This window comes from Narcine bancroftii, chromosome 2 (genome assembly GCF_036971445.1).
Source record: "Narcine bancroftii isolate sNarBan1 chromosome 2, sNarBan1.hap1, whole genome shotgun sequence".
Taxonomy (NCBI): Eukaryota; Metazoa; Chordata; class Chondrichthyes; order Torpediniformes; family Narcinidae; genus Narcine; species Narcine bancroftii.
In genome coordinates this window covers 96,038,358-96,065,963 of record NC_091470.1, presented here as the reverse complement: position 1 = coordinate 96,065,963, position 27,606 = coordinate 96,038,358, and the positions used below count along the sequence as shown (strand labels likewise).

General features: G+C 47.1%; 1 protein-coding gene across 8 annotated transcripts in view; it reads right to left on the bottom strand.

The window, feature by feature from the left end:
- LOC138753926 (piwi-like protein 2) overlaps positions 1–27,606 on the bottom strand; it is a 135,849-nt gene that overhangs the window by 5,837 nt on the left and 102,406 nt on the right. For 6 of the 8 annotated variants that reach the window (XM_069917494.1, XM_069917493.1, XM_069917496.1 and 3 more), the window contains 7 exons: positions 26,623–26,879; positions 22,985–23,092; positions 21,733–21,801; positions 10,777–10,840; positions 6,990–7,223; positions 6,441–6,627; positions 1,873–2,042 (listed from right to left, as the gene is read on the bottom strand). In XM_069917494.1, coding sequence (XP_069773595.1) covers positions 1,873–2,042; positions 6,441–6,627; positions 6,990–7,223; positions 10,777–10,840; positions 21,733–21,801; positions 22,985–23,092; positions 26,623–26,879 — 1,089 coding nt within the window. Of the gene's footprint in view, positions 1–1,872; positions 2,043–5,607; positions 5,778–6,440; positions 6,628–6,989; positions 7,224–10,776; positions 10,841–21,732; positions 21,802–22,984; positions 23,093–26,622; positions 26,880–27,606 lie in introns of those variants that run through there. The other 2 variants (XM_069917498.1, XM_069917500.1) reach the window with 2 other exon arrangements.

Genomic DNA, 27,606 nt, shown 5'->3' with positions numbered 1-27,606 from the left:
CAAGGACAACAGGGGAGAGTTACCGGGGGACAGTCAAATTACAACAAGCAGTGCTCACTGCCAACTGAACCTGCGGAGCAGTCAGGGCGGACCCCGTGGGGACTGGACACCAGGATTGGCGGGGGTGTAAAATCGGACACGTGGACCCCGTGGGGAGAGGTCCCCCTGTGGGGGAATGGACCCCATGGGGGGGGGGTAGGGACAGCGCAGATCCTGTGGGAAAGCAGGCCCCGTGGCTGAGTGGTCAGTACAGACCCTGCGGGGGAGTGGACCCCACGGGGGGGGGAGGGGGACGGGGCGGTCAGAGCAAAGCCAGTGGGGAGCAGTCAGCGAGGACTCCATGGGGGAATATTCAGTGCGGATTCCATGGGGAAACAGTCAGTGCAGACCATGCGGGGAGCAGTCAGCGGGGGTTAGCACGGGTAAGTGGTCAGAGTGGACCCCATGGGAAGTGTTCAGTGCGGCCTCCACAGGGAAACAGTCAGCGGAGACCCCAGAGCGGTCAGCGTGGACCACATGGGAAGTGGACTCCTGGTGTATTTTCAAGGCAAACACCAAGGTGACAAAGTATCGCCCAGGGCCCACGGAATGCATGATGCAGCAGCTGGGTGCCACTGATCTGAGGCGAGGTGGCCACATCATGGATGGGAGTGAGGGCGGTGACTGCAGGTCAGTTGGTCATCACACAAGGTGCACCCCCCACCCCTGGTCACATCCCATCCTGTCAGCAGACAGGCTCCACCAGATCCTCAGTGCTGTGGCCTTTGCAGAATGGCTTACCACAGGTAGGGAGGGAAGACTCTCAGGCTGGGGTGGGAGGTGTGAATGGGGCTTCAGAACCCCTTGTGACAAGTGGCATGGACGAAAGGGGTAGCGGGAGGGATGTCATGGACAGGGTTGGAAGGACATGGAAGAGGGGATACAACCTGTCCAGCCATGTCGAGCTGTGGTAATCAACCTTCACCTGGAAACCAAAACATTCAGAACAGAAAGCAACCACGGTTGGGTAACAGGCAAACCAGGGAAGACCAAGCCCACAGAGCATGCATGGAGAACGGGCTACGGGCTCGAAGGCCAAGGGTTGGTGGATCACAACCCCCCTGCCTCCTCTTCTGTGACTGGAAGCTCAGATTCCACTGTCCTTCTCTGGAATGGTGGGGTGGAAGGGGTCGAGACAGAGTGGGTGTGGAGAGGGTTGCTTCCTGAATCTAAAAGTTATTGTTTAAATGTTAGAGACCGAATATTTTAGGGCAGTACGGTTAGCCAAGTGAACCGGGTTCGAATCTTTAAGGAGTTTGTACATTCTCCCCGTGTCTGCGTAGGTTTCCTCCCACTGTTTGAAAGTTTTCTGGGGGGGGGGGAGTGGTGTAGGTCAATTGGGTGTAATTGAGCATCAAGGATTCATGAGCCAGAAGGGCCAGTTACTGTGTGCATGTCCAAATTAAAATTAAGACGGGACAAAATTCTTCCGAAGGTCGTGAGCCTTTGGAACAGTCCACCTCAGGAAGATTGAAAGGTCTCTGAGAGTAGATGGGAATGAGTTACCATTAGATCCATTACTAAATGGTGAAGCAGACAAGGGGCTGAGTGGCTTGATTCTGGTTCACTGTGCGTGCCTGTACCCCTCGACCCTCCCCTCAGGCAAGGGCAGGCCTAACTCTCCAGTGGAGGCTGGTCAGGGATTTCCAACCTCAGCACAACCTCCTTGCTTTTGTTTTCCTGCCCCTGTTAACATTCCCCAGTGAGAGACTTTGTTGCGTCCCTTCCTTGGATCAGGGAAGGCGGGAGGTGAGGTGGAGGGGTAGGCAGCACTATCCCGCACACATTCTCCATGCACGGCCTATGTTGAAGAACTACGGGTGTCCACAATACCTCTGGGATGAGCTGAAAGAGGGCATTAGAGTAGAGGGTTCCAATGGCCAGGGCAATGAAATACAGCAGGAGTCGCTTGTAAAAGGTTTTCCTCATGAATGGTACCACGCAGGCCCCCAGCAGGGAGCAGAGCGAGATGATAGTCACACAGAGGAAGCCGTAGCCCCAAACTGATGAGTGGGTCCACAGCCGGAGTGGGGAGGGGATCGAGGGGAGGAGGGGTGTTATTCCATGGGCGGGGAGGAGGCAGACAGAACAGGGTAAGGGAGGAGACAGAAAAAAAGAAAACCATTAAATCAAATCAATCAATCCAAGATGACCCTTGCCCCCCCCCCAGACCTGTGACTGAGAAACCACGAGGTCTGGCTCCACTGAACATTACAATAGAGTTTCAGTACCAGCAGAGTTCTGGAATAACATTTCATCATCATCAACTGGAAGGTTCCCTCCTCAACCCAGATAGAACTGGCAATGGGGGCTTTGACCTGGGACCCATAGCTACATCTGGGTGGCCTTGGGCTCAATCCACAGATTGGATACAAAGCCAGGTGGTGTGTTGGCAGGAAGAACTCAATCCTGACAAGTGAAACCGAGGCAGGACAAGCCCAGTAAAAAAAACACGCAAGAATGCTGATGAACAGAGGAACCTCGGGTCTCAGCTCCTGTAGGGTGGGACAGAGAATATGAGGTGCGAGATTGCAACTTTACCCAAGTAGTTCTGCCACCATATTTTAGAAGGGTGTGGCTGTGCTAGAGAGGGGGTAGACAAGATTCACCAGGGTGTTCCCTGGATTGAAAGACTTTAGTTAGATCTATTACAGCGTAGAAAACAGGCCATTTGGCCCTTCTAATCTGGGCCGAAAACATCATACTGCTAGTCTCACTGACCTGCACAGTAACCCATTCCATAGCCCTCCAGACAATTCCAATCCATGTATCTATCCAATTTATTCTTAAAACCTAAGAGTGAGCCCGCATTTACCACGTCAGATGGCAGCTCATTCCACACTCTCACCACTCTCTGTGTAAAGTTCCCCCTAAACCTTTCCCCTTTCACCCTAAAGCCACGTTCTCTTATATTTGTCCCTTCCAATCTAAGTGGAAAGAGCTGACGCATTGACTGTCTATTCCCCTCATAATTTTGTAAACATCCATCAAGTCTCCCCTCATTCCTCTACGCTCTAAGGAATAAAGTCCTAAACTGTTTAATCTTTCCCTGTTATTCAACTCCTGAAGACCTGGCAACATCCCAGTAAATCTTCTCTGCACTCTTTCGATCTTACTGATATCCTTCCTGTAGTTTGGTGACCAGAACTGCACACAATACTCCAAATTTGGCCTCATCAATGTCTTATACAACTTCACCATAACATCCCAACTCCTATACTCAATACTTTGATTTTGAAGGCCAAAGCTTTCTTTACAACCCTGTCTACCTGTCACGTCACTCTCAGGGAATTATGTATTTGAAAGTTGTAGTAAGAGATTGGATAGGCTGGGCTTGTTTTCCCCAGAGTGAAGGAGATGAAGAGTGATGGAGATATGTGAAGGTTAAAAGAGCCATAGATTGGGTAGGTAACAATGAAGATTTTGCTTCCTGAAAACCTTTGGGTGTATTTTATGGAGTTTGGGCTGCCTATCACAAAAATCGCTTTAACACTTTCCTATCACGTACCATTTTTTTAAAGATATAACTTATTTTTGTGATTTCCTGTCATATTTTAAGTCGACTTCAAGCGGACAACATCATGAAGTGCAGCGTGTCGTTGAAAATTCATTTTCTCATTTGCATTTGGACTCCTTCCCTGCTGATCTTGGTGCCATCAGTGATGAACACGGTAAAAGGTTTCACCAGGACATTGCGACCATGATAAAGCCATCAGGGCAACTAGAACCCATCAATACTGGCCGACTATTGTTGGGCACTGACACAAGCGGCATCAGATGCTGAGTACAAATGAAAATCAGCAGCAAAACATTCTTAGACCAGTTGAACGAACCCAATGTGTCAGCGTCATGATGCGATTAAACAGGCTAAATTCAATGAAAGTTAATTTAATGTTTTTTCCAACTTATTGTGCAAGACTGCAAAAATCTGAAACTATCTTTGTGTTCAGTTTGAAGTTAACTATCATAATCACCAATCGTTTTCAGGAAGCAAACTTTTTGCAAAAGATTTATGGTCCAGTGTGGTCAGAATCTTTGTCCCATGGTCGGGGAATCAAATAACAAGAGGCAGAGGTTTAGAAAGAAGTTCTGAAGGCGTTCTGAGGAGAAACTTTATTTAGAAAGTGGTTGATATCTGAACTGACTGCCAGAGGTGGTGGTATAAGATAGACATTGAAATAGACCCAAGCCTGGAAGGATGTGGAGCTAGAGTAGGAACATGGGGAGAGTGCAGAAGGGTTAGCATGGACATGGTGGGATGAAGGGCCTCAGTACCAACGCCCGGGCCTGACAAAAGCGGACGACGGGTCTGCTTGGTGAGATAGTGTAACTCAGCGTGATGCTGGGTCCAGTGAGGGAGGGGCGGCAGAAGCCAAGGCTCAGCCAGTCTGGCTGGGGACAGCAGGCAGGGAATGGCCAATGGGGACACGTCCACTTCCTCCTGAGAAACAGGTGGGAGCTGAGTTGTCCCGTGTACCAGTTGCTGCCTGATGGAAATGCTTGGTAACGTATTTCACCTTGGGGACCAGACGGACAATTTCTCAGCAACTATTCCTCACCCCTCTGATCAGCTTAAGGCCTTATTACAGGTCACTTCCTGAATCTCTCTCCCTCTCAGGCAACACCAGCCCATTGTCAGTTCTGTTGCTACCATTTAACCCTTGGTTCTGGTTTACTCAGAACCCAAATGGGGAATTGATGCATTTACAATTTACTGACATTCCCAAAGAAGGGAGGTGTTATTCGAGAAGTCATGCCAGTCCAGTCACAGTACAGAGATACAACAGCTGGTCACTGGGTTCCAGGTGGGGGAGCCCGGCCTGAGAACATTCCTGAGGTCAGAGAGTTTGCAGAGCCTGTATTCAGAGCTCCAAAATCACATTGGTGAAGGAAGCGGTTGTGGTCTGTCCATCCTATCAGTGCTCTCCTCGGGAGAGAGCCTAGGAAGGTAGTTGGACAAGCCGCACATGCAAGGCTGATGGGCAGTCTCCAGGCCAGCCTGAAACCCACTGAAAGCAGCTGTGAACAATATCATTCGAATGGGCTTCCACACTCTGAGTCACCTCCAGCCTGGCCCCACAGTCAACCCAGACACTCCACACATATGCGCCTGGCTCTTCGGTTAGAGTTAGGTGCAGTGGGTGCGATCAAATCTGAACAGCCCAACAAAGTCTGTCCACATAAGTCAGGTGACCCAGACACAAGGGAAGTGCCCCGCTGTGGAAGTGGCAGAGGGGAGATTTGGTTTCACCTCATCCAGTTCAACGGTTGAACAATCCATTCCCCAGGTCAAAGGTCTCAACCCCAATCCACTCATCCAGGTCAAAGGACTTTGTCTCGGGGAGATCAGTGACACTCACATACACCTCGGCTCTCTCCCTCTGCTTCTCCCACACACACACACACCCACCCCCCCCCAACCCCCCACAGAGAGGAGCAGTGCTTGGGATTATCCCATGGATTCTCAGAGTGTGGAAGCAGTTCCCAGGAATAGTTTCCCAGTGACCCAGTAATTGTGTCCCATTGAAGAGTGGCAGAAGGAGTACGAGTGCTGGTTGTGTACTACACCTCTGGGATCAACTGAAAAACGCTGGTGGACGTCAGGGTGCCAATGGCCAGGGCGATAAAGTAGGTGAGCACCTTGTAGAAGAACTGCTTTCCCTGGCACATGCTGACAGTGACTCCGATCAGCGAGCTGAGGTTTATTACCGAGACACTGACAAAGCCGAGGCCCCAAACTGCACAAAGAAAGGCATCAATCGCATGTTACGTCAGAGGAACTGCAAACTCAGCAGGACCCAGGGACGCTCATCGAGAGCTGTCTGGGATCTCCCAAAGTGGGGCAAGAACTACCTGGAGAGGCAATCACTGCTTAAAGTAGGCAACAGATAGACCAAGGGTCTGGAGGGAGCACCCAGCGAGGTACCAAGGATCAAACAAACCATTGGTGAGAGGCCAGGGGATAACCAATGGTCGAGGGTCACAAGGGAGGCTCCATTCCCACTGGGGCGAAGGATGCATTTAAATTTATCCATACCATATTGGCAAGCAATGTCCCACAGTGACCCCTCCCCCAGTACTGCCCCTCCCTCAGTATCACCCCCTCACCCAATACCGCCCCCTCCCCCAGTACCAGCCCCTCCCCTCAGCACATGCCCCCCCAGTACCAGCCCCTCCCCCCAGTACCAGCCCCTCCCCCCAGTACCAGCCCCTCCCCCCAGTACCAGCCCCTCCCCCAGTACCAGCCCCTCCCCCCAGTACCAGCCCCTCCCCCCAGTACCTGCCCCTTCCCCCAGTACCTGCCCCTTCCCCCAGTACCTGCCACTTCCCCCAGTACCTGCCCTCTCCCCTCAGTACTGTGAGGTACATGACAGCGCTCTCTGCTCCCTCACGTGATTTACCTTCGGCAGTCGTTGGCTTCAGGCCCACTGCTTCCTCGTCCTCCTCATTCTCCTGGTTTTCCAGCGTACAGGCTCCACTCTCCAGCTGTTGCAGGATGGTGGGACAGATGTGTGTGAAGACAGCACTGTCAATCCTGCTGCTGTTGCTCAGATTGTGTACTGTGAAGATCTCGGAGGAGGAGAAACACTGGAAGAGAAAGAGGAGTTGTCTGGATCTCCCCACATTCTGGAGCCACAGCGGAGCCAGGGAAAGGCCCTCTTCCCTACCCCATCATCAAGCCATGGTGTTTCGCAGGCACCAAGGTAGACCAGGTTGCTTCCAGAAGTTTCTGGAAGGAATAGGGTGTGAAGATTGGGCACATGGAAGGACAAGACAGGAGGGTCCTGATGTGCAAAGGGCCTGTCTCCGCACTGTGTGGGAATGACTGGAGGAAGTTTGAAGGAGACAGGAGCATGATTTCACCTAGAGGTGGGCATTCGCAGGGACCCAGTAACGGGCGAAGAAACATACTGTGAATGAGCCCATGAGGAAGGAAGACAGGTGACCACCTTGGAGAGATTGTGGTTGTCTGCCCTAGGGCTTCCGACGCCCACATCCAGTCGGTTGAGGAGGGCCTTCAGCTGATGCAGCGCCAGAACCTGTTCATCTCCATAGCGGTCCAGGATATCGTGGAGAAACGCAGTGGGCAGGACAGTTCCGTTCCCCTGAGCCCCGACGACACCCAGTAGGAAGGCCAGTCCACAGGTCAGACTCAGCCGGTGGAGGCCATGCCACGGTGACATCTGGAACACAGAGAACAGGTTGAGAAAGATTATCTGGCGGACCTCTGATAGGCCCTGTTGCTTCTGGAACAGTGTGAGAGGTCAGAAAGTGGAGTGAAGTGAGGTTGGTGGGGGGGGGTGGGTGGTGGTAAGGAAGCTCGGGCTGTCCCCATGGACAGGCATGAATGCAGCACACAGTCTGCACCCCGGCTTCTCCCACGTGGTGGGGCCGAGGCCAGGGGAAGTATGAGGGGCTCGTACCATCCCTAGAGCCTCGATGACTGTGAGCTCACTTACCTTGCTCTGGTGCGGAACCCGAGGGAGATAAGAGTAGTGCGGATTGTGGAGGGTCAGGTGACCTCTCCGTCTGGAACCTCGTCGGAGGTCACATCAAGATTGGACCCTGCCTACCCATTGGCCCAGAGCTTACCTGGGCCAGACCCTCCAGCTTCCTGTACTACAAAGTGCAGCTCTTCCTCTTTGCTCCATTCCAGGTCATGATCTCATTGAATGGTGGAACAGGCTTGAGGGCCAGATGGCCGACCCCTGCTCTTATTTCCTATGTTCTTATTGGCAGGGAGGGTTCAACGGGGCAGTGTCGAGATCGCTTTGCATCCACCCACCTGGTCCCTGCCCTGGTGTCTCTTGGGGAAGCAAGTTCAAACTGGTGCCCTTTGATGGAGTCACTGTTGATCTTGGATGTTTGCGAACAGAGTGAATGTCACCGTGTCCCTGTCAGCCAGGTCCCAAAGGTCATTCTGTGGAGAGTCACCAATGTGCGAAAAACTTTAACCCTTGATGCTCTGCTACGGCAAGTGGGCGCCAGCTTATCATCCTTGGAAACAACTGACCAGGAGCTTCCTATTCAGATCAACAAGATGTTCACAAATATATAGCCCTGGGGAGGGAGGGGGAACTTCTGAAGTGAAATAGTTTGAAATATTTTGGAGGGAAAAGGGTGAGAGAAAATATGGAACATTTAGGACAGTGCAACATTTTTCTTTCCACTCGCATCCCACCTTAAGCATTCCCTATGCTAAAGGTGCTCTGTTAGTAAGGAATTATTTAAGGTGGGATGTGAGTGGAAAGAAAAAGTCCGAAGTTAATCACAAAAATCTGCATAAAAGCAAAATGCTGGAGAAGCTCAGCAGGTCAAACAAAGATAAAGATACATAACCGACATTTTTGGCTTGAGCCGGTCATCAAGGTGTGGAAAAATGTCGGCAGGCGCCCAAAATAAAAGGATGGGGATTGCAAAGCAGGAGAAGGGAGGGAGGGGATCAGGGGGAGGGAAGGAATGGCTGGATAAGTGGAGGGGGAAGGGAGGGAGAAGAACTGGCAGAACTGGAAAGGGGGAGGCGAGCAAGTTGGCAGAAAAACCGGAGAAGTTGGTTTGTGCCATCTGGCTGGAGAGAACCCAGACCGAAAATCAATTGTTCCTTCAATTTTCGGGTGGTCTGGGTGGGTTAGTACACAGGTCACAGACAGACACGCGAGTGTGAGAGTGTGACTCAGAATTGAAATAGTTGGCCACTGGGAGGTCTCTGTCATAGCTGTCGGAATAGAGGTGCTGAGTGAAGTGATCTCCCAGTCTGTTCAGACTCTCCGATGTAGAGAAGGCCACAAAGGGAGCACCGGACGCAGTAAATCAGTCCTGCGGATACACACATGAAATGTTGTTTCTCTTGAAAGGCCTGTTGGGGGCCCGAACCATGGTGAGGGAGGAGGAGTGGGTGCAAGTGTTGCATCTCCTGCAGGCACAAGGGAAGGTGCCGGGGATGAAGGGGTGCGATAGGTGGGGAGGGATGAGTGTAAGAGGGAGTCACGGAGGGAGTGCTCCTTATGGAAGGCCGAGAGGGCAAGAGAAGGGAAAAATGTGTCTAGTGGTGGGATCCTGTTGTAAATGCTGGAAATTCCAGCAGATAATGTGTTGGATGCAGAGGCTGGTGGGGTGGTAGATGTTTGTTGCATCTGGGGGAAGAGGGGACCAGGGCAGATGAGTGGGAAATGGAGGAGATGTGGGTGAGGACTGAGTTAAAACCACTGTGTTTAATTGTACCTAATTGACTCGTTATGTGCACGATTTCATTACATTCAGGAATTAGAAGCTCTAGGTCCTGTTCTCAGGCTTTTTAAGTTCTATCTAAGCGATCCTCTCTTATTCCCAACAACATGTCATAAATGTTGGATACTGAAAAGTTGTAAATTAAAAATTATATCAATTCAATTCTTATCCATTCTCTTAGGCAAAATATTTCACTAACAATTGGGTCTAGAGCAGTGATTCTCAACCTACCCCTCCCCCCCACCACCCCACCCCACCTCAAGCAATCCTTTACTAATCAGAGAGCACCGATGGCAGAGGGATAACTTAAAGTGGGATAGGAGTGGAAAGAAAACGGTTTAAAACCACTGATTTAGATCCTATAACATGGGTTCTCAAATGTTTCCCCCCAACTCATATCCCACCTTGAGTAATCCCTTACTACAAGAAGCCATCGGTGCTCAGTGGTTAGTAAGCGATTACTTAAGGTGGGATGTGGGTGGTTGGGGAAAAAAAGGTCAAGAAGCACTGACCTAGACCATGACAGCCCAGAACAGGCCTTTCCATATAACCATTTACGGAGCGGAAACAGGCCATGTTGGCCTTTCGAGTCCGCACCGGTTCACTGACTTTGTGCGCCCTCTTCAGGGATTGGTCCCGGTAGATCTTCATTCAATAAGGATGGGCAAATTCAATGCAGGTGGAATCAGATAATAACAAAACTATGAGCAAACAGATTGGGTGTCTGTGTACCAAAAATAGTAAAACTTGACGAAACTGGATTTATTAAGAAAAGACAAACAATGGACAATATCTCAAAGTTAATTAACTTAATCCATGCAGTACAAGGAAAGAAGACTCCAGCAGTGGTGGTTGCTTTTGACGCAGAGAAAGCCTTTGACAGGGTAGAATGGAATTATTTATTTAAAGTACTACAGCGGTTCAACCTACCAGAGAAATATATTAATTGGATTAAAGCATTATATAAGGGACCACTGGTGAAGGTGACCGTAAATCTCTCCACCTGAAATGTTCTGCCATTCTAACGTACTGTACTTAAGAATTTAACCTTTTCCTTTCTAAATATTTTTATTGAGTTTAATATATAATTGCTACAAAGTAATCTAATAGCAAATGACAGGTCACATCATGTACATAATCGCATACATTGAAGGCCAATCCATGACTATTGTACTTTTTTCTTTAAAATATCAAATTCTACAAATATAACATTCATCAGTTTTCTCAATAACATTTGGGTGGAAAAATAGATTAAACAAAATTAACAATACCTTTATAAAGACAAAGGACATTTTAAATCATTATGAAACCTATGTTTCACTGGTTACCTTATAAAAATGTTAAAAAGAGAATGAAATTTAACCTTTCCCAACTGCCCCCTTTTACCTGTATCCATGTCCACATCTTAATATTGTACCAGCTTCCACCACCATCGATGCATTCTGGGCACCCACTAGTCTCTGGTGTAAAAACTAGCCTGACATCTCCCCTAAAATTTCCTCCACTCACCTTAAACAGCTGCCCTCTTGTACTTGCTGTTGCCCAGCCTGTCACAAGAAGATACGGGATGGATCTGTCGAGAGAAGGAAGTATGAATGGACGACGAGGCTGTGGGCCATCTGGCTGTGTGCACCTCCAATAAAAAGGGGGAACAGCAGCCCCCATGGATCCTCCTGGCCAGTCCCTGGGGATTGAGGATGGGGCCCACGGACAGCTGACGTGGAATGAGAGGTGACGAACCTTTGCTGACACTCATCTGTCGTCTCCATGTGTTGCCAACACCATCACGAAAGCCACGCCACACTCCGAGCAACCACCAGCTGGAGATTCCCAGCAATTGGTGGGAATGTTGCATCTCTTCAAAAGGATGTTCAGCAGATCCCAAATTCTATCCCTTCCTCCTCCTGAATCTAACTGCGTAGATGGCAGGTCACCCGCACTGAGGGAGGGGCAGTGAGGGGAGTTCACACTATGGGAGGGGAAGGTACTGGGGGAGGAGGCAGTACTGTGGAAGGGGGTGGTCACAGTAGTCCTTTTCACACTGCTGTATAAAATGGAGATTCCCAGGTAATTTCCCAGGACCATCCTCTCCCTGCAGAGTGCAAAGGCAAATGGTCAATCAGGGGAAGGCCAAGCTGATTTTTTCACAGTGCTCAACAAATATATGTTCCCGTTAAAAATAAGGACAGTAAGAGAGGGAAGAGCAGCTTTGGTTAACTAAGGAAATAAAGGAAAGTATAAAATTAAAAGCTCATGTGTACAAAGTCACCAAGAGTAGTGGGAAACTGAAGGATTGGGAAAACTTTAAAAGGCAACTAACGACCATTAAATGAGAAATTAGTGAAGGGAAGAAGGACTATGAAGGTAAAAATTAGCACAAAAATAGAGAGCAAAAAATTTTATAAATATATAAAACAGAAGAGGGTGGCTCGAGTCACACGGGTCCCTTGGAAGATGAGAGAGGGAGATTGATATTGAGTAATGAGGAAATGGCCAAGGCATTGAACAGATATTTTGTGTCAGTCTTCATGGTGGAAGACACGTCCAGCCAAAGAGTGGTGATAGGATGTGAAGGGAGGTGAGGGCCTCAATAAAATAATTATTACCAAAGAGAAGGTGATGAGCAAATTAATGGGACTGAAACTGGACAAATCTCCTGATAGGATGCATCCCAGGGTACTGAAGGAAATGGCAGGAGTTATAGTCGATGCGCTGGAAGTCATTCACCAAAATTCTTTGGATTCTGGGCAGGCCCCGTCAGATTGGAAGATGGCAAAAGGCAGAAGACTGGTAACTAATGGCCAGTTAGTTTAACATCTGTAGTCGGGAAAATGCTTGAAGCTGTCATTAAGGATGAAATAGTAAGACATTTAGAACAAAGGAGATCTACCAGGCAGACGCAGAAAGGGCAGGTCTTGTTGGACAAATTTCCTGGAGTTCTTTGAGGATATAAGGGTGCAGTAGATAGAGAGGAACAGGTTAATGTTGTATATCTGGATTTCCAGAAGGTGTTTGATAAGGTGCCACACAAGAGACTTATCAATAAGATACAGATGAATGGAGTCAGGGGAAATATATTGGCATGGATTGAGGATTGGTTAACTGACAGAAGGCAGAGAGTCAGGATAAATGGTTTTTTTCTGACTGGCAGACAGTGGGAAGTGGGGTCTGCAGGGGTCCGTGCTGGGTCCGCAGATGTTCACCATTTACACTGATGATTTGGAAGAGGGGACAAAGTGTGGTGGAGCCAAGTTTGCAGATGATACTAAATTGAGTGGAAAAGCAAATTGTACAGAGGATGTGGAGAGGCTGCAGAAGGATATTGTTAAGTTAGGTGAGTGGGCAAAGGTCTGGCATATGGAGGACAACGTTAGTAAATGTGAGGTCATCCACGTGGCAGGAAAAATAAAAGCAATTATTTAAATGGTGAGAAACTGCAGGCTGCTGTCATGCAGAAGGACTTGGGAGGGCTTGTGCATGAATCACAAAAAACTGGTTTACAGATTCAACAGGTTATTTAGGCGGCAAATGGAATGTTGGCCTTCATCTCCAGAGGAATTGAATTAAAGAGCAGGGACGTCATGTTGCAAGGTCCTGGTGAGGCTGCACCTGGAGAACTCTGTACAGTTCTGGTCTCCATATTTGAGGAGCGATGTACTGGCCCTGGAGGCGGTCCAGAGGAGGTTCACCAGGTTGATCCCGGAGATGAGGGGGTTGACCTACGAGGAGAGACTCAATCACCTGGGATTATACTCACTCAAATTCAGAAGGAGAGGAGATCTTATAGAAACATTTAAAAATAACAAAAGGATAGATAAGATAGGGGCAAGAAAATTGTTTTCACTGGTAGGTGAGACCAGAACTAGGGGACACAGCCTCAAGATTCAGGGAGTAGACTTAAGATGGAGATGAGGAAAAGCTGACTTTCCCAGAGAGTCATGAATCTGTGGATTCCTCTCCCCAGGGAAGCGGTGAGGCAACTTCATTAAACATATTTAAGGTTCAGTTAGATAGGAAGATAGAAAAAGGAATTAAGAGATATGGGGAAAAGGCAGGTGGGTGGAGTTGAGTCAATGATCAGATCAGCCATGATCTTATTGAATGGCAGCTCGACGGGCTGGATGGCCGACTCCTGCTCCTATTTCTTATGTTCTCATGTTACATAGGCAATTAAAATAAAGAATCATACCACCTGACCACAGTGGACCGTTTCGGGACTTCGCAACACTGGCTCAATGCAGGATCAATGGCTGTCCTCATTACCCATAATCGTCCATGCAGCTGAAACCACTCTGCATTTCCCAGAATGGTTCCATGAGGGATTATAGGTAATGAAGTCAGTAGTGTGAAAAGGCCTACTGAGGGAGGGGGGAGGGGCAAATTGTAGGATGGACCACACTATGAGAGGGCACTGTAATGGGAACAGTACTGAGAAATATTGAACAGTGGGAAGGGCTGTCTTTTGGAGATGTTCAACTGAGGCTCCATCAGCTTTCTTGAGGGATACAAATCATCCCAGTTAACCATAAGAGGGGACTTCTCTCAAGCTTTTATTTAAGGCCAATGAGCTGGTCAGGGTGAGTTCGGGATTTGTGGAAGTTTGCTCAGTTACACAATTTTCTGCATTCCCTGCACTCCCCAGTGAGTCTACCTCAGTAATTCTCACTGACTTCTTGGTTTCATGGTCAGTATTAAATAGTCAGCTACTGACTAACCAGCATCAATAGTGTCGTTTCTGTGTTGAGCTCACAGGCCATAATAAGGAGATCCTGATGCTGAAGGATTCATGTTGCCAGAATCCAGCTGCCCTCAGACAGCAGGGATGGTCGATGACGTGTTTCAATGGCTGTGGGACATCTCATTCACAACTTCTGCTCCATGCTCATAACACCTACCCAACATTTTGACTCTCAAGCATTCACCCAGGGTTACCAAGTGACAGATCTGTCACCACCAGTCCAGCACCTCACTGTTTTACTGTGACGGTTCTTTCCCCATCTACTCTGTACCCCAGTGTTATAGCGAGACAGCTCCACACCAGTCCTGTTCCTCAGTGTTATGTACAGTGACAGACCTGACCACACCAGTACTTTAAAGTGACAGACCATTGCCAACCACTGTACCCAATGTTATAGTGATAGACTCGTCTCCACCAGTTCTGTAATCCAGTGTTATACATAGCCCATCTGTACTGTACCTATTTTATAGTGATAGACCCATCCCCAACGGTATGTTATACAGCAACAGATGCATCCCCACTAGTACTGTACTCATGTTATATTGTGTCAGACACACCCCTACAGTACTCTGCACTAGTGTTATATAGTGGCAGACCTGTGCCCACCAGGACTGTACCCCAGTGTTAAACAGTGGTAGACCAATCCCCATCAGTACTGTACCCATGTTATACAATGGCAGACCTGTCCCCACCAGTACTGTACCCCAGTGTTGAACAGTGATAGATCCATTCCCACCAGGACTGTACCCCAGTATTATGCAGTGACAGACCCATCCCCATTGGTTCTGTACACCAACATCATGCTATGATAGTCCCGTCCCCATCAGTACTGTACCCTGGTGTTACAGTGACAGACTCATCCCCACCAGTACTGTACCCCAGTGTAATATAGTGATTAACCCATCCCCACCAGGACGGTACCCTGGTGTTAGTGACAGACCCGTCCCCACCAGTACTGTACCCTGGTGTTACACAGTGACAGACCCGTCCCCACCAGTACTGTACTCCATTGTTACACAGTGCTAGACGTGTCCCCACCAGTCCTGTACCCTGGTGTTACAGTGACAGATCCACGCTACCAGTACTGTACCCTAGTGTTACACAGTGACGATCTGTCCCCACCAGTTCTGTATACCAGAGTTATACAGTGATAGATCCATCCTCAGCAATAATGTACCCCGGTGTAACACAGTGACATACCCATCTCACCAGTACTGTACCCTGGTGTTGTATAGGTAGTGTGATCTGAGCAACCTGCCAGACGTGGCCAACTTCAGGCTCTTTGCAGAGTGAGAAACCAGTTACACAGGCAACTGATAAGTTAAGTGTGGAAACTTGGAGAGTAGCCACAAGGTAACAACAGGTCAAAGATAAACTGACACCATGATCCCCAATAACCTTGAAAATAGCAAATGAACAACACCTGGCATTGCCCGGAGGCTCAACTGAAGACACAAACATGAAAATGTGACATTAGAAATTGGCTGGGATGGGTACAGAGCAAAGCTCCCTGTGGTGGTACACCACCGGCCTACTGCAGGGGGCAACCTCTACCTGCAGGTGAGTAAGGGGACAGGACAACACCTGGACGGCTGCTAATCATTCGGCATAAATGGATCAAGTCCCACTCGGTTGGGTGTCAATCACCCTCCAGGATACAAGCCTGTGCCGGCCTCCTGAGGCCTCACACTGAGTTGCTGCAGCCACAGCCAGCCTGGCTCTGTGGAGGTTTTTGAGGATTAAAGCCCGTCATTCAGTCTTTACTGACAATCTTTACCTTGTGTGTGTCTGATTCTGGCCAACAGCGCACCATATTCCCTCTCACATCAATCGGCAGCAAAAAAAACTGCAGATGAAGGAAAACTCAAATCAAACCTGAAAATGATGTCCATTTTCCACCAGACTATGGAAAGAGATGCTAAAACAAGCCAATAAAGACTTCAACAGTGAAGACGCTGTTTACATCCGGTACCGCACGGATGGCAGTCTCTTCAATCTGAGGCGCCTGCAAGCTCACACCAAGACACAAGAGCAATTTGTCCGTGAACTACTCTTTGCAGATGATGCCGCTTTAGTTGCCCATTCAGAGCCAGCTCTTCAGCGCTTGACGTCCTGTTTTGCGGAAACTGCCAAAATGTTTGGCCTGGAAGTCAGCCTGAAGAAAACTGAGGTCCTCCATCAGCCAGCTCCCCACCATGACTACCAGCCCCCCCACATCTCCATCGGGCACACAAAACTCAGAACGGTCAACCAGTTTACCCATCTCGGCTGCACCATTTCATCGGATGCAAGGATCGACAACGAGATAGACAACAGACTCGCCAAGGCAAATAGCGCCTTTGGAAGACTACACAAAAGAGTCTGGAAAAACAACCAACTGAAAAACCTCACAAAGATTAGCGTATACAGAGCCGTTGTCATACCCACACTCCTGTTCAGCTCCGAATCATGGGTCCTCTACCGGCATCACCTACGGCTCCTAGAACGCTTCCACCAGTGTTGTCTCCGCTCCATCCTCAACATTCATTGAGCGACTTCATCACCAACATCGAAGTACTCGAGATGGCAGAGGCCTACAGCATCAAATCCACGCTGCTGAAGATCCAACTGCGCTGGGTAGGTCACGACTCCAGAATGGAGGACCATCGCCTTCCCAAGATCGTGTTATATGGCGAGCTCTCCATTGGCCACCGAGACAGAGGTGCACCAAAGAAGAGGTACAAGGACTGCCTAAAGAAATCTCTTGGTGCCTGCCACATTGACCACCGCCAGTGGGCTGATATCACCTCAAATCGTGCATCTTGGCACCTCACAGTTCGGCGGGCAGCAACCTCCTTTGAAGAAGACCGCAGAGCCCACCTCACTGACAAAGGACAAAGGAGGAAAAACCCAACACCCAACCCCAACCCACCAATTTTCCCTTGCAACCGCTGCAACCGTGTCTGCCTGTCCCGCATCGGACTTGTCAGCCACAAACGAGCCTGCAGCTGACGTGGACATTACCCCTCCATTAATCTTCGTCCGCGAAGCCAAGCCAAAGAGATGGAAAGAGAAACTGAGTTCATTTTTCAAGTTGAACACACTTCATTAGGGAGCTTTTGAGAGTTCTGACAATGGCGTTCAGACCTGAAATTTTAACTGTTCCTCACACATTACTGAACTTGAGTGCTTGCTGTATTGTCTGTTTTCATTTCCAAGTTCCCTAAACATTGTCCAGGATATGGAATTAACACAGAGGAAAACTCCCTCTGAAAAGGGAGATGGAACAGATGGAGGTTGTAGTCCATGTGGGTAGTAACAGGGGAGATCCTGCAAAAGGGAATTTGGGCATGGATTATAATCTCAGCATTACTCTCTGTGCCATTTGCTGGTCAGTATTGGAGAGTTGATGCAGGGAGTGAAGACCTCAGGTATTAGCATCCTTGGATCTCTTCTGGGTAGGGGTGACGACAGAACGGTGGGGGTTCAATCCCAAGCAGAAAGGTTTGCTGACAACCCTCAGGCAGATGTGAACTAGGGCAGCTGGGATCTCGCTGGGGAAGGGAGAGTCATTCAATTTTAGAAACTAGAACAGATAGGTCTTAGTGGGTAGAGCAGAGATCGGGAGAAGAGTGAGGGCCGAGGCTTGAATACAAAGCTCATAGGCCAGGTGGGTGAGCTGAGAAGGTGGTGGGGGAAAGGGCAGCGCTAACAGCTCGAAGTGGCAGGCTGTTTGCAGTGACACGTTTACAGATCCCCAGCCCCGTGTGGATCACTCCCTCTCCGCCTGGCCCAGCCTCTACCCTCCATCCCCCATGTGGCCGGTCCCCCAGCTCGGGCCTCCGCTGCTTGAGGAAGCACCTGACCTTGCCAGCGCTCCGTTTCTGGGTCTCGGCTTGTCGGCGCTCCGCTCCGATTCCGTGCCCACTGCCGCCAATACAACGTATCGCTTTCAGGCAATGTAACCTGCGTGCGACCACAGACCAATCACAGCCAGATCCCTGCCTTCCCCTCTTAAAGTCACAGTCCCGCCGGTCCTGCACGCTGCATCCCACTGCCTGCCAAGGAAGCCATGTTAAAGCTGTGCAGCAAACGCCAGTCCTCACCGGAGGTCAAGTTCAGCCCAGCGTCCACCGCGAACTGTCCATCCTCCAGGGGCCACTCACACCCAAATGTACAAACTACGTCCATTTGTCGATCGCCCAGAAAATACAAAAAACTCCTAAGGAAGTATCAATTGGATGGCCACGTTAAAGTTCAAAAAGGACAAGTTTTAAGGTGAGGAAAAAGTTTATTTGTGACAAAATTGTTAGTACAATTGAGAAGGGTTCATCTGCAAACAGACCAACCAGTTATCTCTAGTATTCACACAGTCGTACAGAATATCAGATAACAATGAAAGGAAGATCAAGAAAGGGCAGCAAGAGAGTACTGATATGAGGCTCATTCAGGAGCCTGATAACTGCAAGGAAGAAAGTGTCTTTGAGACTTTTGGTGCATTCTTTCACACCTGGCAAATCTTATGAATGCAATTTTGTGTAATATTACATTTCTGTTTGTGACAATAATCTGATTTCTTACACCTCACTAATGGGAGCGTTGTCAGATGGGTCTTTTCTGTGAGAGATGCTGATGAAGTATGTGGAATGAGGCTCAGCTGTATTCACCATCTCTGTAGCTTCTGATCTTGAGCAGATCATGTATCACAGACAGCAAGTATACTTTTGATGGTGTACCTGTAGACACTGCTGAATGACCAGGTTGGAGGGTGGGGGGAGGTGTTCAACTCCAAAAGGTTTTTTTTCCTAGGGGCTCTAAACTATTTTCTTTCAGTTACAGAACCATTTAGGTGGATAGGAATGTGGACTCCACCTGGCCTGATGAAGTCTGATGAGGTTGACTGATTTGGCTAGTACCTGGCAGAGGGTTGAAATGCTGATTATCTTTTACTTTCTATGGATGCTGAATGATCTGCTGAGTTTCTCCTGGACACATGTGTATTGCTCCACTGAGAGACGTCCCTCTTCAGCCACGCAGGTGCTTCTGTAAAAGTAGTACACATTAATGTAAACTATTTTTACAGAAGCACATATGGCTAAAGCAAGAATTTTAGTGCATCGGTACATGAGATTAAAGTGGGCAGGTGCCAAGCAGAGAATCACCTTTACACTTCCAATTGCAGTGGACAGTGTTTTTTTATAAAAGACAAGTAGAGGTAGCAAAGTCATGACCATTACTCTGCACGGATGCTGCTTGCCATGCCAAGTCCTTCCAGTTTCTCTTTTCATTCATCTGGAAATTATTGTTCACACACACTGTGCCAAACACTCCAAGCCATGGTTCTTAACCTTTTTAAAAAAATTGGACAGCACGGCTGATGTCATGGTTAGTCCAATGCCTTTACAATACCAACAATCAGAATGGACCTTGCAGTCTGTAAGGAGTTTGTACATTCTCTCAATGCCTGTGTAGATTTTCTCCAGGGGGCTTTGGTTTCCTTCCACCTGTCAAAAATGTACCAGGGTGGAGGTAACTGGGGTGAGAATTTGGTGGCACAGACTGGTAGGGTTGAATCGGCCTGTTACAATGCTGTATATCTAAAAAGTTTTTTAAATTAAAAAACTCCTCTCACATACCACCTTCAGTAATCCTTTACGGACCATAGACCATCTATGGCATAGGATGCCACAGGTGCTCTGTGGTTAGTAAAGCATTACTGAAGGTGGTATGTGAGTGAAAAAAGTTGAGAACCAGTAATTCCCAATCATGTCAACTGTGAGGCTGCTGATCTAATATAATCTCCAGTTTTCAAATAATTCTCTCAACAGCTTTACAAGAGTTGTTTCTGCCCTGTCTAAAACTCTTACATTTAAACTTTTTCCTCCCAAACCACCAGAAAGCAAGAAATGGTCAATTGCCCAATATGCGAGTGGCTTGTTGGGTCAGACCCCCCACCAGGCTGGCCCAATATGGCTTTTTTTCTGATTCTGATACAAGATCAAACAGAGACATTATCTGCTGTTTCCTTTCTTTCCCCCCCCCCCCCCAAAAAGAAAACCATAAATTACTTCCAACTATGAACTCAATGACTTTCAAGATGGTAAAACAGCACTCAAAGGAAGAATTATCAGTCACACAATGCAAGATGTGAGATAAAAGTCAAGGAAGCTTGTTGAACACCTACCCCCCCCCCTCCCCCCATCACTCAACAATGTCTACAGGTACATCATCAAAAGCTGGTTCATCATCTGGTTAGCAGGGACAGGAGAAATGAAAACAGTACAGCCACATCCACTACTCAGATGCTGCTACATCAGCAGATGCTCTGGAGATTCATTGAATAATTAAACAGGGACAGGTTTTAAATTCCCAAGTTGCCCAGACTTTGAATGGGTGTCATCCTGACTCATGGAGTCAGAGAAAGGGCCTTCAGGTGTTTCCTGCAGAGCTCACAGAAAGTTCTTTTTAGATGAAAAATTAAAACTTCAAGACTGCAAATGTTGGAAATCCAAAGTAAATGGAAAAAGTGGAGAGAAACCAACTGCAGATGCTGGAATAACTCACAGGTCAAGCAGCAATGGGAGAAAAGGAATGGTCAACATTTCAAGCTGAAACTGTTAATACTTTGGCTCACAACATGAACCATTCTTTTTCCCTACTGATGCTGCCTGATCCACAGGGTGTTTGGCAATAATAAAGCAAATTATGAAAGCACTGTGGAAGTAGGCAGGGTTCTAAAATTTCAGATAAAAAACCATTTGTTCAAATGATTTCTTTCTGTTGATGCCATCTAATCTTTTGAATGCTTCCAAAATTTTCTGAATGCATCCCCATTGATTTACTCTCATAGCAATTAGAATGTTACATTAAAAAAACTATTGAGCATTTAATCAGGTCTGTCCAATGTCATGGGATCACAATTCTGATCATTTCTTTTGCACACTTAATGAGACAGTGCATCTTCCCCAAGATCTCAAAGAATGGTTAACATGCTTTTCAGGCCATCCAATGACATGAACTTCACAAGGGTGTTGGATGGCTTTGTATAGAATTGTCTTGCAGTGGTTCTCCAGCCTATTTTTGCAGATACCTGCAGACCCCTCTCTAAAGATCCAGAGCACATCTCTGAACACTGGCCATCTGTGGCATGTGGTGTTTGTATAAAGCATACCACTGTGTCAAGGTAAACAGAATTCTCCAATAACCTGTTCTCACTCTGTTCTTTTCAGACTGAGCTTTTAGTGGCTTTCTTCAGTAGTTTTCTGGAAGACTTCAGAACCACCACTGTGCAACTTCAAGGGATGGTTGGCAAATTTCTTTCCCTTAAGTAGATCAGTGATCCAGTTGGAATTTTATGACAATAGTTTGTCATTTCTAATCAGACTAGTTACTGATTAGTATTGACATGCTTTGAAGAGCACCAAGGACAAGCCATTGTGTTTGCTTCCTCACCAGCTCAATCTGACATTTCCTTCCCTGCTTTACTCAGGAAACAAATCCAAAATATTTCTACAGCCAAAATAAGCAAAAAAGGTTTGCGTAGAAGATCAGCCTTTGTCCCTCCCTGAGCAGGATTCATATCCTCATTGCTCCTTAGAATGCCACACGCTCTAGCCCAGAAGTTTTGCATTTGCAGCAAGCAATGCGTTATTTGGCAACTTCACAGGTAGAACAGTAACTCAGAAAGCAGGGCAGATGGCTCCTGGTGCAGAGATTGGCCACACAGGAAGGCCAGCTTATGAGCATACTTGCAGGGTGCTGGCACACGAACTGTGCCTGACCAGTTCCAGTACAGGTGGCACAGCTTGAAGGTGAGTCTGCAACACACACAAAAAACGAAAATCAGAGTTTCCAATGGCATTAAATGGATGATTGAGCACACTGCTCCCCGCTAGCAATAAACTTAAACCGCTCATGTGGCATTTTCCACATCCTCAGGACTTCCCAAAGTGTGAGAAACAGCAGGCTCCCAAAGATTTACCATCAAACACCATTGGTTGAGAGGTAAATGTTAATGAGATAGTAAGGTGGGATACATTTTTTCTTTTAAGATCCACCTGAGAGCAGGAGTGGAGCTTTCATTTAACAATCTCTCCACAAATGCACCTCACCGCTGAAATCCCGAGGTATTGGATGTGGCTCAAAATCAACATAGAATTAAGCGACAGCTGCACGAGGCAACTGGCTGGAACTTGGGTCACTTGAGAGGGAGAGGGTGATTGATAACTAATTCATAATTATTTAAAAGTAACTGCTTCATGCTTCTTCCCCTCAGCTGATATTTCAGGGATAATAACCAACTTCAAAGTACTCAAAAGTAGAGGAAAATCCCTGTTATCCAAAATTCAAGCAACAAACAAAAAAATTGTGAAAGACAAATTGCTAAAAAAAAATGACAATTTAAATTGGCAACCCCCTGAAGTCAGTTTGCCAATCCATGCAATCTCAAGCAAATGGAAAATTCGCTTATCCGGCATCTACCAATCCCCATAGGTGCCGGATACTGGGGGTTTACTGTACCACCATAACTGCATGATTTATGCTATAAACAACTATTTGGTGTATGAATCATTAGGTTTGTCCAATTTACATTTGGTTCTTGTCTATCAGAATTTTGCATAAAACCTACATAGTCAACAAAACCTTACCTTTGACTTCCCCTCTCCTATCACAATTCCAGATGCTTTTACTTGTTGTATGTAAATACATCATGTTTTATTTGTACCTTTTTGCCAGAGAATTAGAGTACTTAAATTTGAACCAGTAGATCCTGCAGCTCAACTATCCCTACTTCCTAAAGTCATAAAATTTTGCTCTTTATTTCAAAAGTTCAAAATTTGTACAGTTTCTACACTTAATAAATAGTTCTGTGGTGCAGTTAACTTTTCCCTTCATCAAAACGTTGCTCAATGTTCAATCTCTCGATGAAATGTGACGTAATTCCACTGCAAATACATCTTATTTAAGGTCTGCTTTGTTCAGCACATTCCCACAGCTTACCTCTGAATGTGGTCAGGGTTGAGGTTCAGACTGTTAAATACACAGACATAGTGTGTGGGGATCCCACAACCCTGCCGAACAGTATGCGACAGCAGGAAGAAGTCGGTCCTTCAAAACAGAAAAAGCACAAGGAATACCAAGGGTTAATATTAAGACTAAGTTAATGCAAAACGGGTGCTCAAGTTTGGTTTCAATGGGCAGCAGGGAATACAGTCAGCTGGTGCTGGATAGCCAGTGCTACAGCCTGGAAACCGACCCTTCATCCAGACTCATCAACGCCAACCCAGCTGATCATCTGAACTGGTCCCATTTGCCAAAATTGGCCAATATCTCTAAACCTCTCGTACTCAATGTCATCATAACTAAGGAGCTGATGTTGACTTCAGGAAAGCCAGAGATATGCAACCCAGTGATCATTGGGGGAATCAGAGGGATCCCCTGCAGAGGGTGAGCACATTTAGGTTCTTGGGAGTCACTATCTCGAATAATCTTTCCTGGACCCAATACATTAATGGCATCATGAAGAAAGCACTTCAGAATCTATCTTAGATTCTGAACTTTAAATGAACAGGAGGGGAGGTAGGGATGGGAAGAGGGAAGGAGAAAATGACACTGTATATATTTGAAAAGGAAAATGCATGTATCTTGATCAATGTGGTTTATAGTGTGAAAAATAAAAAATTTAAACAAAAAGAAAGCACTTCAGTGCCTCTACTTCCTCAGGAGTTTGTGGAGCTTGGTGTGACATCAGAAACCCTGGCAAACTTCTACAGATAGGTGGTGGAAAGTATGATGACCAGTACCACTGAGCATAAAGCCCAGGACATTACAGGCAAAATCCTCCCCACTATTGAGTACATCTACAGGGAACGCTGCTGTCTGACGGCAGCAGCAATCATCAAGGATCCACACCGCCCAGCACATGCTTTGTTCTCGCTGCTGCCATCAGAAAAGGGGTATAGGTGCCACAAGATTCACACCACCAGGTTCAGGAACAGCTCTTGCCCCCCTACCATCAGACTTGACAACAAACTCAATGAGTCCCGACTCATTTAAGGACTCTTGTGCGCTTTATTGATTTTCTTTGCTCTCCTTGTCTACATTCATTGTGTTCACAGCTGTTTTGATTTTTTACATGTTCATGTTGTTTACCGTTTATTTTCAAATATTGATGATTCTGCTGCGCCTGCAGGAAAAAGGAATCTGAGGGTTGTATGTGAATGTCATGCATGTACTCTAGCAATAAATCTGGGAACTCTCCTCGTCCTTGAACCTGCCCAAATATTCTTTATTTCAATCCTACCCACCTCTATCACATCCTTTGGTTAACTCGTTCCACATATCCACCATCTTCTATGAGAAAAGCTGTCCCTCCAATCCCTTTTGAATCTTCACCTTCAACCTATACGCTCTAGTTTTTTTTTAAATCCTAGGGAAAAGACTAGGATGATTCACTTCATTTAACCCCTTCATGGTTTTATACACCTCTAATGGGTTCATCCCTCAGCCTCCTGCAGCCCAGGAAAAAAAAAGAATCCAAGCCCATTTAGTCTATTCTTACAACTCAGACCCCCTAGCCCAGGGGTGTCAAACTCAAATTCACGGAGGGCCAAAATTAAAAACTTGGACTAAGTCGAGGGCTGAACTAAATATTTATTGAAAATTTTCAACAACATCTGCATGCTTTCTCTTCTTTCAACATATGTAATGTTAAACTTTTTCTTATTAAAATAAATGTTTAATAATAGTTTTGGATAAACTCTTTCCAGAAGCATTAACAAATGAGAAATAAAATATTCAATAAATAATATTTCTCTGTAGAGAATTTGTCAAATGTTGCTAGTGTGCTGTCGAATAGTAAAATCTGAGGGCTATTGAGAATGTGGGAGAATAACATGATTCCTGAAACAATCAAATGGGTGACTGATTGTGGGCATGAACTCTAGCAGGGTTATTTGCCATGCCTTTTTTCCATTGGTACAGATATCCTTTGATTTACACACTTTTCAAGTTTTATGCCTAATGAGCTTGTATCCAGGTGCAGGACCATTTTTAACCAGGAATATATTTATCACTGTGACATGAAACTATTGGAAGATCGTTTTATCCTGAGATTAAAGTTCATAATCCTTACTCAGGCCTGTGTGCGGGAGGGCGGGGGTTTGCGGGCGATCGGGTTGGATAACAACAGTGCGGGGGCATCGGCTCTCGCTGCAGGGCGGCATCTCGGCGGATCAGCGGCCCCATCACCGTGAGTCGCGGGTCGGCCTGCGGCAGGGAGGGGGAGTGGGCAACGGTCCTAGCGAGGTCAGGCCCGAGGCCTCCGGTTCCAGGCGCTGGGAAGCGGCCTTGGCTTCCCCTGACACCGGCCAGGCCCCAAAACCAGAGTCCACGGTGAGACCCTGCAACGTAAACAGAGGAGGTGGGGACGATTAGCGGGCTGACGCCAATGCATTCTGGGATTTGTAGTATTAGCTGTGCATGCGCTATTACTGGCGCGGCGGCAAGCGGGCCACCTCTAGTACATTTTTGAAATGATCTTGCGGGCCAAATATAATTTTTGGCCCGCGGGCCAGAGTTTGACATGTGTGCCCTAGCTCCATGACTCTTCATGCACCCTTTCCAGCTTAATGACATTTCTCCTATACCTGTGAGACCAGAAATGCACACACTACTCCAAGTGTGGTCTCACCAACATCATGTACATGACATCCCAACTACTACACTGAGAATACTTAGGCTGGAGCCAAAAGGCAAGACTTCTGTACTTAACACGCCAATATTGGATAACACAGGCCCTGCATTGATTAGTCTAATATAATATGCAACACAGCTAGTTGGAGCCACTGCCTTAGTGCCAGAATGAGTTCAATCCTGACCTTGGGTGCTATCTGTGTGGAGATTACACTCTCTCCCTGTGACTACAAGGGTTTTCATTCCCACATGTGAATCAGTGGGTTAATTAGTTGCTATTGGCTCCAGCTTGAAAGTGACTTGTAGAATTTAGACATAACATACATACAGCACGGTAACAGACCATTTCTTCCCTCGAGCCCATGCCACCCAATTAATCTACAACCCTTAGTATGTTTCAAACAGTAGGAGGAAACCAGAGCCCCTGGAGGAAACCCACACATACATGTACAAACTCCTTATAATCAGTGCTGTATTAGAACCCCAGTCCCAATTGCTGGCGCTGTAACAGTATTGCATTAGCTGCCACACCGACCATAACACCCCAATAGTTGGGAGAATTATAATGAAATTAATGCAGGATGGTGTAAATGGGCACTGTTTTCATGCTATCTCTCCCATCAGTCCTACTAAGATTTCTCTGCACTTTGATAGCCAGGGGCAGTGCTAGATCAGGACCTATCATGTCGACCAGAGGACCCTGTAGTGCTCAAGGCAGCACACAAGAAACCATGCATTACTGTTTTCAACCTGTCTGATGAGCCAGATTCAACAACAGTTGGGAGGGCGATGCTTCTATTCAAGTGCCCGCCCTTTCCTTTTGCCATGGAGCCACCATTACTGGGAGAGAGCACCAAAGGGGTCCTTCCGGGCCACCTACAAGCTGTGAAGTCCACATGGGGAATGTTCTCTGCAAGAATAGGTGTTCAAAGACAGGAGCTCACCATTCCTTGCTGGTGATAGTGTGATCAAGCACGGTGCCAGGAGGTGGAACCTCCAATTTCCCCGTCTCAGACTTTGCATAGAAGTTGCTGCCAATCCTCTTCTGGACAACAATCACCATCATCTTTGGGTGGTAGTCACTAAACACCTCAAAGCACTTCAGAAGCTGTGGAATCTCGTAGTCTGACACTGTGCTCAATTGACTATCAGACACTCCATCCCGGTATACGGCAATCTTCTCTGGCAGGCAGTGGTTCACCTGCACACAGAAATCATTGCATTGTTGAAATTACAGCTAATATCTTCAACTGATGTACACGCATACAGGTCTCATGGATTATGGTACAGTCAACCCTTTGCTAATCATGTGCACTGCTCAAGCTGACCATTAGAATGCATAGGAACATGAGTAAAATGACAGCAGTGTTGGGGGGGGGTGCAGGAGGAGCACACCTCTGGTGAAACCTGTAGCAACAACACTGTTTATTGTGTTGATTTTTGCCAAATTTAGCCTGAACCGCCCGGTTATATTACCCCTACTGAAAACTCCTCCTGTTTGACCACCCAACAGAAGGAGGTTTTGACATCTGCGCCTCATTAATGCATCTAATGATTTGACTCTCAGCTCCAGTGACCCTAGGATTCAATCCCAACCTCTGGTGCTGTGTGGATTTTGCAGGTTTTTTCTGTGACCAGGTGGGTTTCCCCCAGGTGCTTCCACTTCTTCCCACATCCCCAATCCATGAGGGTTGTTGGCAGTTATAAATTACCTCAAGTAATGGGAATGTGGAGTGAATTTGAAGAAACTGAGATTAGGGTTAATGGTTTTGTGAAGGTCAGTACAGATTATGGCTGAAAGGGTTATTTCTCTGCTGGAAATTGCATGCTTCTAGCACAAGGTCATTAACCAATTAGCTGTCAATGCTAATAGAATGACAACAAATGGAGGGCAAAGCTCTACATAGCAAGATAACCTGAAAAGAATG